Source organism: Lissotriton vulgaris, unplaced genomic scaffold (assembly GCF_964263255.1).
Source record: "Lissotriton vulgaris unplaced genomic scaffold, aLisVul1.2 SCAFFOLD_1451, whole genome shotgun sequence".
Classification (NCBI taxonomy): domain Eukaryota; kingdom Metazoa; phylum Chordata; class Amphibia; order Caudata; family Salamandridae; genus Lissotriton; species Lissotriton vulgaris.
Window position 1 is genome coordinate 1 of NW_028245229.1, and position 14,244 is coordinate 14,244.

Here is a 14,244-nt window from a genome sequence, read left to right on the forward strand (position 1 = left end):
GGTAGTGGGTGTAAGAAGGGTCCCGGACCGGATGGTGTCCCGCTTGACCTGTTTAGGGAAGACCCAGGGTTCTGGACTCCTGTCCTTACTTCTGTATTCAACTCTGTAACATGGGCATGCCAAAGTCTTGGCGTTCATCTATAATAGTCCCTATCTTAAAAAAAAAAAAAGTAATGTGCACAAAGTTAAATGTTATCGCCCAATATCCCTCCTGGACTCCACAGCCAAAATTATTGGGAGGGTAGTCCTGGATTGTTTACTTGACTGGCCAAATAAAAATATTCACCCAATGTCAGTATGGGTTCAGAAAGGGGCTTGGGACCATTGAACAGTACCTCAACCGTCTCTTGATTGTGGCCAAATAAAAGTGTGCTAAAGGAGCCCCCACCCACTTGGTGTTTATGGACTTGTCAAGCGCCTTTGACTACATATCTAGAACAGAGCTGTGGTACTTTTTAGAGAATACAGGCGTCGACAAGGGGATTGTTTAATGTTTAAGACTTCACCATGACCGTACAGCTACAGTTAGGTATGGCAGTTCTGGCGAATACATAGAATTGTCCACTTTTATGCGGGGGTGCGCCAAGGATGCGTGCTTGTTCCAATTCTTTTTCTCCTCTTCACAAATGATCTGAAAAAACTCTGGTATCCGTTAGGGCAGACGTGCCATGTGTGGAGAAAAAGCCTGTTCCAGCACTCCTATATGCTGAAGATGCGGTACTCCTGGCAAGGACGGGCAACGTCCTCAAGAGGCTTATTCTCCAGTATTAGGGGTGTCTTTCATAGATTCACATGCTTGAATATTCCCGGTCGTCGAAGTAGGAGTCCCACGGTACATAAAAATAGCAATAATGCTAATATATATATATATATATATATATATATGTATATGTATATATATATATATATATATGTAATAACATAATACATAATAAAATAGAGATAACACACTGATAAAACCTCAACAATGATTCCTCCATAGGAATGCATTATAGAGAGAACTCATTAGTAACATATCAGTGTCATTATGTTAGTCTAAACTGCAGCCAATCCTTCTCCTCAGAAGCTCAAGCCCTCAGATTTTCTACCGCACGTCGTGTGAAGGGAGTCTTCCTGAGCTCTGCTCAGTTTTCTTCATTCTTGTTTTCTACTTCAGTTGTTCTCAGGATGTCAAGTAAGAAGTCTTTGTTTAGGCCTTGCTCTTCCTGTGGGAAACTGCGTCTGTTTGAGAAGGACCCCCACCAAAAATGTATTTACTGTCTTTATCCTGAACACAAGGTGGCTGACTGCAAATTCTGTAGAACTTTTCCTGCTAAGACTCTCAGGGACAGGGAAGGTCGTCTTCTTTTGTGGTTGAAGCGCCTTCAGGACAAAGAAGCAGTCTTGTCTGATGCGGAGAGTTTCCAGTCAGGTCCTTCTACTGCCCCTTCAAAGCGTGGCAGTGTTCAGGAGTTGCCTTCTCCTTTTCTGAAGAAGAAAAAGCTGGCCTTAACCCCAGTGAAACCTACTGCTACTGTCACTTCTGTGACTACGCCCACGAGACCTGGCTCTCAGGCGTCTTTTCCAGCCTCTGTGTTACACTTCTGACACCGCGGTGGTCGACGGTCTCGTCGACTACCATTCCATCGACGAAATTGGCTGCTGTGGCTTCGTCGACGATCACTATGACGACAACGTCTGCTTCGTCGTCGTCGACGAGGGTTTCGTCGACGGCTTTCACGACTACGAAAGCTTCAATTTCCTCAGTCTCGTCGACGATTCAGATAATATCGTCGACGAAGAATACTTCCGTCGACTAGGAAGTCATCGTCGACGTTGCATGTCCCGTCTACTTCGAAGATCCCGTCGACGCTGAAAGCACCGTCAACCAGCTCGTCGACAACGAAGTTAACATCCAAGGATTCGTCGACTAAGTTCCCGTCGACAAAGATTCCGTCGACGGCTATGCCAAAACACTCGTCGACGAATACATCCAAAAAATCACCGTCTCCGCCAGCGGTGTCTAACTCATCGTCGTCGACGGCTGCTCCAGTGAAAACATCTACGTCGACGGCTGCGTCGACGACAGCTTTGCCGTTACCTTCTGGAAAACAGCAAGAAGACGCAGCATCCACTTTAGGGTCCATGTCTTTCGCCACTATGCCCTTAGTGCCTTTGGATACTTCAACTCCTACAGTCGTTACGGAGTCTTCTTTGGGCAATATCCAGGACTCTGCACTCCAGTTGCCACCTCCTACTCTTCAGCCACCCTCACCATTGTTGGTTACTGACCATGAAACGGAATCCATTGCAGACGTCAATGTTTTTGGTGATGCTCACAGTCCATCAGATTTGATTATCAAGTGTCAGGACACCAATTCTGAAGATGACGAGGAGGAGGTTGAGAACCAACAGGAGGAACAATATGTGCAAGTTCCTATGGCGACTTTTCCGGTATCGCTGTTTTTCAACCTCCAACATATGTTGGATGATTACAATAGGAGATTTCCTCCTACGCCTCAAGGTACCCCGGGCCATACCACCGCTGAGACCACAGAGCCTGCTCAACCTCAGCAGCTTCCTCCAAAGCAGACTGCTCCTCTAGAAGGGCCACGTCCGGCTATCCCCACTAATTCTCAAGATGTGGATGATGAGTCAGAGCCGGAAAGAGAGGAAGGAGAAGTTCCCCAGGATACGGATGATGACCAAGACCCGGATATGGCTGAATTCGATGACTATCGAATACAAACGCCCTCTCCACAGCAGGGCGATTCCGGTGATTCACCTCCGGTTGACATCGCTAGCTTCCATAATTTGATGGTTAAGGCGGCAGACCGTTTCAAATTACCAAGAGTGCAGCGAGAGGAAGACTGCTTTCTCTATGACTTTAAAAACCAGCCTTATAAACAAGTCCACACAATACCAATTATCGACTTTGTGTGCAAGGAGGGAATGAAGATCATGCAGGCTCCTAACTCCTTACCTGCTCAACTCCCTCGTTTGGAGAAGAAATAAAAGGCCCCGACTGGCTCGCCCGCTTGCTTGCTCTCGCATCCTAAGTCAGATTCCGTGGTGACCCAGGCAGCGCAACGACGGGCGCGTAACCCTGCAACTCCTATCACTTCTCCTCCTGATAGAGAGGGTCGACGTTTGGATGCGATTGGGAAGAAGTTTTCGTCCATGGCATCTACTTCAGTCCGTGCCGCTAATGCTTTGGCCATTTTAGGTCGTTTCGACCGACAAATGTGGTCAGACATTTCTGAGCTGGTCTTGTTAATTCCGGAGACATCCAGAGCGGAAGCACATCAGATCCTTCAAGATGGCAAGAGGGCATCAGAATAAATAATTGACTGTGCTGTGGACGTTGCGGGTACTGCTTTCCGTATCCTTGCCAGTGCTGCGGCCCTCTGTATGTATGTACAGGAATTTATATAGCGCAAATCACCAAGCGGTTTCTAAGCGCTTGCTTAGGGAACCCGTCCTGGTATTCCCCTGTGAAATAACCCCGGCAGGCATCCCGCAGCGAGGGGCCGTTGTGGAGATTAAGCAAGCTATTGCCCAGAGTCTCAGAGTGTGAACCCATGAATCGAGTAGGCACCGGAGCGAGAATTGTCAAGTCCATGGACATTTTAGGACTCAAGACCCCGCCGAGCCGGGAATTGAACCCTGGTCCCGGGCTGACCTCTGCTTCCAGGTCTGCCTTCTCTAACCAGTGAGCCACACTTCTCCACTTCTCTGGCGCCAGGGTTGGCTAAAATCCACTTCGTTCCGGCAAGAGATCCAGTCGAAGATACTCGACATGCCGTATGACGGAGAGCCTCTTCGGCTCTCACATCGATGAGGCGTTGGAATCGATAAAGAAAGATACCGATACGGCAAAGTCGCTTTGTTCCTTGCAATTCAAGAAACAGCTTTTTCGTGGTGCGCGTGGGCGAGGCATCTCGTCCGGCACTTCTCGAGGAGGGCAGTCCCAGTACAATCAAGGGAACCAGCGTTACGCCAACCAGCAATCTACTCGTCAACAGCAGTCCAAGCCCTACAGAGGAAAATCTAACTATAGGGGCTCCAACAACAACAAACGTCAATGACTTTCCAGTTCCGCAGAGAGTTGGAGGGCGAATCTCGCAGTTTTATTCCCAGTGGTCTCTGATAACATCGGACCAATGGGTTTTGGAACTTGTACACAAGGGTCATGCCTTGGAGTTCACAGAGATTCCTCCACATTCTCCACCCTCAGGCCCGCCACCTCCCCATCTCGAGGAATTACAACATCAAGTTCATCTTCTGATAAAAAAGGGTGCAGTCGAAGTGGTTCCTGTATCTCAGCGAGGAAAAGGTTTCTACTCAAGGTTTTTCCTCATTCTCAAAAAGACGGGGGAGTGGCGGCCCATTATGGATTTGAGAGCTCTCAATGTGTTCCTCAAACAACAATCTTTCCGCATGCTAACGCTATCGGAAGTCTTACGGCTTCTCTGCAGCGGAGATTTCCTAACAACAATAGACCTGCAAGACGCCTATTTTGATGTGCCTATAATCCATCGACATCAGCAATACTTGAGGTTCAAGGTGGGTCACGTTCACTATCAGTTCAGAGTCCTACCTTTTGGCCTACGATCAGCACCTCGTGTCTTCACGAAGGTTCTGGCTCCGGTCATGGCTCATCTGCATCTTCAGGAAGTTCAGATTTTTCCTTATCTGGACGATTGTCTTCTAAAATCCCAATCTCCTCAACAGCTGGCGCAGGACACGTCTATGCCAGCAAATGTTCAAGGCACTAGGGTTAACCATCAATTTACACCGCTGCAAAGGAGAAACTTCCTGGGGGCAATTCTAGACACAAACCTGTCAAAAGCCTTCATCTCCCTCGAACGCCTTCAGAAGATAATTTGTCTGGTCTCACTCGTCAGGTCAAAGCAGTCAGTTTCTGTGCGAACGTTAAAATCGTTTCTGGGGATGGCATCATCTTGTATCGCACTGATCCCAAATTGCAGGTTACGCACTCGTCCTATACAGGAGGAACTGGACCTGCAATGGCGTCAAGTGTCAGGGTCGTTCAACGACCAGGTGACTGTAACGTCCCGCATGAGGAACAGTTTGCTCTGGTGGGAACAACCAGCCAATCTGGACGAAGGGATTTCGTTTCTAGCCCAGTCTCCGGATCTGACGTTGACTACAGATGCGTCCATGGAGGGTTGGGGCGCTCATCTCCTGGACCTTTCCATCAAAGGCAAATGGACGGCAACACAACAAACCTGGCATATCAATCGGCTGGAGTTGATGGCAATCTTCCTAGCGCTGAAATCGTTCTTGCCCGTAGTGCAGGGGGAGTCGGTGCTGGTTCAGACAGACCACACCACCAGCATGCACTACATGAACAAACAGGGCGGCACAAGATCTCAGCCACTGTCTCGTCTGGCTCAAACAATTTGGGATTGGGCTCTTCGTCACCAAATTTCTTTGACGGCAGGCCATCTGCCGGGGGTATCCAACATCCTTGCGGATTCCCTGAGCAGGTCCGCATCATCCACTCACGAGTGGGAGATACATCAGCCAACTCTGGACCTGGTGTTTCGTCGTTGGGGTCGTCTCATGATAGACCTCTTTGCAACCCCAGTGAATCGGAAGTGCCAATCTTTCGCAAGCTGGCATCCCCATCCAGAGTCCAGCGGAAATGCCCTGCTCACGGACTGTTTGCTTATGCTTTTCCACCGATCCCATTGGTATCGAGGGCGTTATGGAAGATGCGCAGGCAACCCTGCCACTTGATACTGATCGCCCCTCGTTGGCCCAGACAGGCATGGTTCTCAGAACTGCTTCTGCTATCACAATGCACACTCATTGATCTGCATCCACGTCCAGACCTCCTGACGATGGACGACGGTCAAATTTGCCATCCAGACCCATCCACGCTTCAATTATCAGCATTGAACCTGAATACGTTGAATTTGCGAACTTAAATATGCCCCAAGAATGCAGAGACATTCTAGCGTCTGCTAGAGCTCCATCAACCATCAAGATATATAGGCTAAAATGGAAGCGTTTCTGTCATTGGTGCGCTGCATCCAATATCCACCCAAACAACTCCACTCCGGAGCAGCTCTTGCCTTTCTTTCTAAGTCTCGCTCAGTCTGGTCTCTCTCATGCCACCTTGAGAGTTTTTCTAGCAGCTATTTCACGTTTTCGGCACGATGGCTCAACGTCTCTCTGTTCATCCAGAATCATCCGAGAATTCTTCAAAGGTCTCTTCAGGAAGTTTCCTCCGATTAGGCGCCCTCCTCCGGCATGGCACCTCAACGTAGTATTGTCACAACTTATGAAGCCTCCTTTTGAGCCGATTCACAGAGCAGACATCAAGTATCTTACCTGGAAGGTTGCATTACTTTTGGCCTTAACATCTTCTCGTCGTGTAAGTGACCTTCACGCTTTCACGATCAAGCCTCCGTATTTGCAATTTAAGCCCGATGGAGTGTCACTTCGTACCAATCCTTCTTTTTTGCCGAAAGTACCTACTGATTTCCATTTGAACGAACCTGTCTTCTTAAAGACTTTTTCCTGGATCCAAAATCTCTGGCAGAACAACGACTACATTCTTTAGACATCAAACGTTGCCTAAAATTTTACATTTCAAGGACCACCCCTTTCCGTAAATCCGATCAACTGTTTGTAGCATATGGACGGATGCGGAAGGGTCATTCAGTGACAAAACAGACAGTTGCAAGATGGCTCTCAGCAGCCATATCCTTTTGTCACCAGCAAGCTGGCAAGCCTTTACCACGTCCAGTGAAGGCACATTCAACGAGAGCGATGGCGTCATCCACCGCTTTGTTTGCTGGGGTGCTTCTACACCAGATTTGTCGGGCAGCGACACGGTCCAGCTGGCACACCTTTACCAGACATTACTGTTTGGAAGCCATTAACGAATCGGATACCGCAGTGGGGCAAGCAGTGCTTCGTCATCTTTTCAAATAAGGTGAGCCTCTATTCCCTCCTCCATTTCTTTCTGAGATTACTATATGCTTTTAAGCTATATGTTATTGTTTTCAAGTTTTTGAGATTGTATTGCAATCTCCGCTTCTAAGGAGGTTACTGCTATCTATTCTACTCAAGCATGTGAATCTATGAAAGACACCCCTGATACTGGAGAAGAACAATTGTTACTTACCTGTAAACAGGTGGTTCTCCAGTATTGGTGTCTTTCATAGATTCACATGTGACCCTCCGTCCTCCCCTCAGAGGCTCTTTCTCCTCATACGCTCTTATCACTTGTGCTACGAAAATCTGAGGGCTTGAGCTTCTGAGGAGAAGGTTCTAGAGGGTGCTTGAGCCTGATTGGCTGCAGTTTGGACTAACATAATGACACTGATATGTTACTAATGAGTTTTCTCTGTATAATGCATTCCTATGGAGGAATCATTGTTGAGGTTTTTTCAGTGTGGTATCTCTATTTTATTATGTACTATGTTATTACATATATATATATTAGCATTATTGCTATTTTTATGTACCGTGGGACTCCCACTTCGACGACTGGGAATATTCAAGCATGTGAATCTATGAAAGACACCAATACTGGAGAACCACCTGTTTACAGGTAAGTAACAATTGTTCTTTTTAGTTATGTCTGTTTCATGAAAGAGCTGGACTTGGAGACTAATTTTAAGAAAACCTTTACTATTGTTTGCGGACCCAGAAATACATAAAAGTGCACCCTCAATATTACTGGCAAAATATTAGATGGGGTTAGTTCCTTTCCTGGGACTGTACTTTGTCTAACTGTACTAAAAATAGGACAATGCGCTTTACCCAAGCTGTTGGTAATACATCCTTGCTTGCCATGTCCATCGGCAAAAAACCCATTGCGCAGATATTGGAGATCTATAAACGGAAATGCTTGCCAATTTTGTCACATAGAATGGGTATTTGGGGATATAGGGACGCCCTTGCAATGCAGATGGAAGAGAATAGATTATGTTGCCGGTTACTAGGTGTCCCTCCCTCAACCCCCCATTTTTCATTGCATTTAGACTTAGGCTTGCATATGTTCTAGACACGATTAATGCAGCACCGTTGGCTCTTTGGTGTTCTATTTGGTATAAGAAAGAAGCCGAACTTAATCAGGCAGTCATAAGAGATTGTTTATCTTGTGAGCAGGATTCGGCCATCCTGTGGTTAAAGTATATCAAAGTGAGTTTCTCTGTGCTGGGATGTGCCCACCAGTTTGAGCACCCTGAGACAATTGTGAAGAAAGACAAACTGGGTCCAGGACTGTTTTTTAAAGCATAAACAAGCTACTAGGGAACTAACGGAAGTGGCTAAACCAGCAGTCCGAGATTATTGCATCATTCAAAAGGTGCAAACTACTGCCCCATACTACTTATACCTGATTAATGTGTATGAGAGAACACTGCTGGCAAGGTTCAGGTTAGGCTCCTTCCGTTGGCAAATCTGTTTTCCCCTTGGCCAGTATTCTTCGGATTCCATTTGTATTTGTCCATGTGATGAGCATACAAGCCAAACCATTTTACACTTTCTTTTTTTGTCTATTTTACTTGCCCCGTACACAAGGAAACTTTTATTACCCCTATTACGTAGACATACATTTTCTGAGTGTAAAGCCGCCCTATTTTACCTGCTGCAATTCTATGACCACTGTGTATGCCACACAGTTGCTAACTTCTTGAAGTGGGTTAACGAAAAGGAGCATTTTAATCCAATATAGTTTTTATTTTCCATTCTATAAAGTTGTGTGGGTCTTGTATTGTAAAGTGTAAGCTTGTCCCTGGCATCTTACTTTAAAGTTAATTAAATGCGTAAACCGTAATTCTTCCAACTTGAATGAAACAACTTGTGGTATTGATGTCCCTCTGTCCCTGATGCGATTCAGTGGCCCATGCCAGGAATTAAATTTACTGTACATGTGCGATCAGGGCTATTTATGGCTCCTTGCTCTGGAAATCAGTGGGCTCTGTCTGGAAGGTTCCCGAATGACCCCTATAATTAATAACCAGCATTTGCAATGCAATAGGTCTCACATTTGCGATAGTTTAAGCTATTGAGATTGTAAGTGACAATGCCTTTTATTTGTGTTTTTAAAAGCATAGTATAGAAAAGATTCTATTTCTAATGCTGATCGCTCAAACTCTCGCAAATGCGAGACTACTTTCATAGTGGCCTCGCCCCTTTTTTAGATGCTGCTCATTGTATTAAGGTTACAGTAAGCAGCGTCTAAAGAAAGGGGCGTGGCCAACAAAGTAAGAAAGTTACGGTAGCGGCCGCTATTGTGAAAGCAGATGGCGCTGTAAATTCAGTAAATAGAAGCACAGACGTAAATTAAATAAAGCTCTAAATTAAATAAGTACGGCCACTAAACTAAAAGCGGATCGCGCTGCAAATAAAAAAATAAATACATTATTAACAGTATAAAAGTGGGCGGCGTGCTGCAACGTCGTTTGTGGAAAAGGGGAAGTTCATTTAAGGAAATAGTGCTCCCCGACTAGATAAAGCAGACCGTGTAACACCACAATTAAAAAGACCAGTCCTTATGGGAGGTTAAAAAATTCAGACAAGGGGGTACCAAGGAGAGACTAGTAGGCCTATTCACGAATGAAAAGCAATGATTTTGAAAGGACTGTAATAGAACCCAATTGAAAAGATGGGCGGGAAATGGGTGGAGCTTTATTCCTTCCCTCAATACTGCATGACTCTCAGAGCAGGCTGTGCTCTGCCCAGGCTTGATCTAAAAATTAATAGCCACAGAATGTAAGGAGCTATAATGGTGGAATACATTAATTAGCCTGAATTGAAATTAGATGTAATACACCAGAATTGTCTCTTGCAGTAATGAAAATGAAATGCTTCAGGCAGTGTGAACAGGGAGTAATGAATATTAATATCCTGTAACAGTAATGAGCCTCATTGTGATCATTGCTACTCCCAAGCAGTAAGAAATACATGTGATTGGTAAGTGATATGGCTTCCTGAGCCTAGTCAGTAACAAGTGTCCATGACCCCAGGAATTAATAAGCATCATGCGCTTAGACAGCTGGGTTGCAAAGCAGTACTTATGTGACCCTTATTAGTAAATCGTAAAGGTGCCTATTAGTAAAGAGTCGGTGGTGGCCTACAGTAATAAACATCAATGTCCATAATATTGAATGGTGTGAATGATCTTCAGTAGTACTTGCATTAGTGACCCTTCATGGTTTAAAGCAGCTGTGATCATCACTGGGCCGACAAACTACTAAACGTCAATGGCCCAGGCATGGCTTTGGCATGAATTGGGGGGAGGGATTTCTTTTCACTTTTGTGACTGGGCATGCTAACTAGTCGCTGTCCCAGGGTCTTATCAGCATCTGCTAGCAGGTCTTCTTTGGGTGGCAGTCCTGTTCCTCCTCAGTGCTCAAAAGAACAAGGATGAAGGAGGACCTGTGCAGCACCGGCCTCCCCCTACACCCTGCTTTGCCCAGATCCTTGGGAAAGGTGTTGATTGATGGACAAGGGAACCCGGAGAACCTTCCTCCCAGGGAAAGTCAAGGGAACAACAAATATTCTCTCACCGTTGGAAGTGCGCTGTTCTAAAAGAAATTCTCAACCTAGGCATACTAGCAATATACACTATTGAAGGCTGTGTTCAGCAATGGTTAGCTGCAGGGTGGGTCTGCAGTCAACCCCCCACTACACATAGCTCCAGGCCATGCCGAAGCATGCATTCATTCAGCACCTCACCTACTGCACACTCTCCACATATAGCACAACCACCAGTAAAACACTTTTACCTTCCCATCCTAAACAATATAGTTAGTATGAAGTTATAGTTCGCTTTGATCATAACACCTTCATATATGTTTGCAAACTGCTCATTTCACTTACACTATAGATTTAGAGCAGTAATGTCTACTAAATAAAACTGACCACCTCCCCCTTACAATACTTATTTAGGGTTGGCTCCGCAAAACTATTAGTCGCACGTCTGCCATGCAAACATTAACTCACACACCAAATGTAATGTTTATTAAGTCACCATATTTATATTAATAAAGTACTTTGCACCACATCGTTACATTGAACACTGATCCTGCTATAGACATTGTTCATAATGGTACAATAATATATCATGTCACTCAGAAGGTCATTTGTGAAATTCAGTTAAATCAAAGGTTGGGACCTAGAGTGTTGCATTTAATGTTTGAGCCTACTTTTACATGGCTGTTAAGCAGCCTCTTTTTTTCTGTTATTTTAAATGAACACGTGTGTGTGTGTGTGTAAAGTCTATTGTGATAGTTTTAAATTTTTATAGCAGGTGCTACGAGAGGAGAGAGCTATACATGTTTGTATAGTAATCAAATATGATGAAAAGTTTCATCTACACAGAGAATTAAGTAGGATTTTCCACAGCACACTATACTTGCTTGGTATTTAAGTGTCCATGTCCTAAATCCGATCTCCAACTATTGTGCATACACATTAGAATTGCATATTTATTTTTAGAAAATTGCAGTCTGGCTTTTTTCACTGTCCGATGACCCAACCATAGGCTCTGCTTGAGTTTTTCCATAATAAAACTGCCATTGTAAACCATTTTAAGTAATTTGCCACATTTAGTGGTGAGAAGGTGAAAGGCTCCAATAGCCGTTTAGGATGCCACCTTAATGGATGTTCCCTAGTCAGTACTTTTTGGTTTAAGTAACCAAAGTAGCTGATCTAAGTGGTAGCCTACTGCACCTTTTTAACTTTTTGTAATCTTTTTGCATAAGTGTCTCTACTCACTAATTTGCTTTTTTCACAGGTTCCCAGCTGCAGGTTGACAAAGCCCTGAACCAGATTGGAAAGAAGTTTAAAGAACTTAATTTAACCAACATTTATGCTCCCCCTCCACTGGCTTTACCGTCTCTTCCTATGACATCTTGGGTAATTGTGAAACTTTCTGTTTTTAGTGTTCATTGTTCTTTGTCGTGATTTGATGCCAGTGACCTAAAAATCTGTTAAATTGTTTAGGGAAAAATTAACAATATTTTCAATAAATCTATCCTTTGCACTATGAACATAATGTAGATTAACTTGCTGTGCCTTATTCTGGAATCCAGCAGGTTGCTTTTTGTGCGTTTGTTTTTTTGCACGTCAGAGGTGGAGTCCTTCGTTGACCCCCACGTGAGGTCAAATGTAAGACTACTGCTCCAAAATATAGTTGCTATCTTCAGATTTTCATTTCCGCTGTGGGTTTCGAATCTGCAACAAGGGTTTGTCTTGACAGTAACTGAGAGTAGAGGTGAGGTGATGCAGTTTGGAGGACGTTGTTCAGACTTGAATTGTGCATGATGTGATTATACCAAGTAAAGGCATGGCGAAACTAGGACAGAATCACCAAAAACTGAAGTAGCCATGTTTTTCTAATTAGTCTGACTGCAAGAGGGTTGAGAATGTATACTTGGGGCAATTTTATAAACCCTGTTTTGCAGTGTGAATCTTTCTGGATTCACAATGCTGTGCATTATTCCGCGGTCTAGTGGTTGGGTCCGGAATCGTAGTCCTTTTCTTTTTTTTTTTTTCTTCCGTAGCCCAGGTGGGCGTCGACGTCCCACTTTTGGTGTCCTACCTGTGACGTTGGCATGCTTTCTGCGGAAGCTCCAACCCTTGGGCGCCATCTTCAGATTCTTTTTTCCACGGTTGGGTCTGGATCATTTCCGAGAGGGCTCCAGACATTTTTGGGGAAAGAAGACACCAAAAGCCTTTTTTGGACGAAAAAAGATTGGAAAAGACGATGAGAGACTACACCATCGAAGAGGACGACTAAGGAGCAGGAGAATTTCCAGAACTTTGACGTCCATCGGAGAATGCGTGCTCAGGGGGCCCCCTGAACGCAGGAGATGGACAACACACCATTCAAATTCTGCTGTAACTGCCACCACAAGTACGCGCAGAAGGACCAGCACCCGGTTTGCAACCTTTGCCTACCGGTCGACCACGACAGCAGGGACTGCAACGCCTGCTCCGCCTTCACCTCGAAGACTCTTCGAGTAAGAGCGAGACTGAGGATGGCCAACGCTAGCATGCAGGGCAAGGGCCAGCCACCATCCCATAGAGTGAGGCTGTGTTATGCTCATAAACAATTGAAAAGAATGATAATAAATTACATTTAGATACACCTCTCAAACACCAGATTTTAGTTCAAGGTTTTTATGTATGAAACAATCAACATTGTATTGTACTGGAATTACTTCATCCCAATTTAAATACAATAACAATTAAAAACATGTGAATAAGTGACTGTAGGTGAAAATAGTGAATAGTGAAACAAATTGAGTGAAACTTATTTACAAATATATACAATATTATACAAAGGTGAGTGGGAGAAGGGAGGGTTGGGGCAAAGTCTTTGTTTATGGTGGTCAGAGTTCTAAATGAGTGCTCCAAGGACACAGATGGTCACTATGCCTGTTCCTGGAGATTTCTTGACCAATGTAGAGCGTCAACGTTTCGACCCTATGGTGCCCCAATAGGTGGTCACGGCGGGTCTTTATCAAGACAGGGAGAGGGGGGAAACCTAGAACAAAGTGAAGGGGGGGGGAGGGTTTTAGAGAGGTGTCCAGTCCAAGTGTTGTAACTATCGGCTGTTGGCATCGCGCCTCAAGCCTCATTTTGAATACAACCCCGCTCGAAACCATGGGTTTCACATTGCACCTACCGCGCATTTAGTCATCTCGTGATGTGCTGCTGGCAAGTCCTCGAAAGCGCCGACGCCGAAATATTCGGCGTCCGCGGCTACAAACAGGCCCAGGGGATCCTCAGAGAGGGACTCCCAGGCACCGAAAGCTGGAGAACAGCAAAAGTCGTCGAAAAACATCCCCGAGAAGGAACGTTCGACGCCGAAAGAGAAGGACCCGAAACCCAGCTCGGTGCCGAAACCCAGCTCGGCGCCGAAAGTCGCCTCGACGCCGACCAATCCAGAGCGGCCGATCTATCGACACCAAATTTGCCGCCAAAATGGAAAAGAAAAAGACGGCTCGAGGCCGAAATGGATAACATTCTGCAGCGCAAAAAAGAATTCGACGCCAGGATGAAGGACCTCTTAATCCCGACGAAACCAAGACCTCAGGTTGTCGATATAACCGAAGAAGAGGACTACGACGTTGAAGGACAGTCTGGAAGCCCCGAGGTACTGGAAGATCCAGAAGAAGCAGCCTCCTACTACGAGGAGGAGGGAGATTACGACCAGAGGACAATCCTGGGCTCTGCATCCTTGGAGAGACAGGACATAGTGGTAAGACC

At 45.3% G+C, this 14,244-nt stretch overlaps 1 protein-coding gene across 1 annotated transcript in view; it reads left to right on the plus strand.

Annotated features, from left to right (window-relative positions):
- The first annotated feature begins 3,159 nt into the window (after positions 1-3,159).
- The window catches only part of LOC147666498 (A-kinase anchor protein 1, mitochondrial-like), a 214,986-nt gene continuing 203,901 nt past the window's right edge, over positions 3,160-14,244 (plus strand). Inside the window, exons 1-2 of the mRNA XM_086949035.1 lie at positions 3,160-3,301; positions 11,765-11,886. Coding sequence (XP_086805161.1) covers positions 3,160-3,301; positions 11,765-11,886 — 264 coding nt within the window. The remainder of the gene's footprint in view (positions 3,302-11,764; positions 11,887-14,244) is intronic.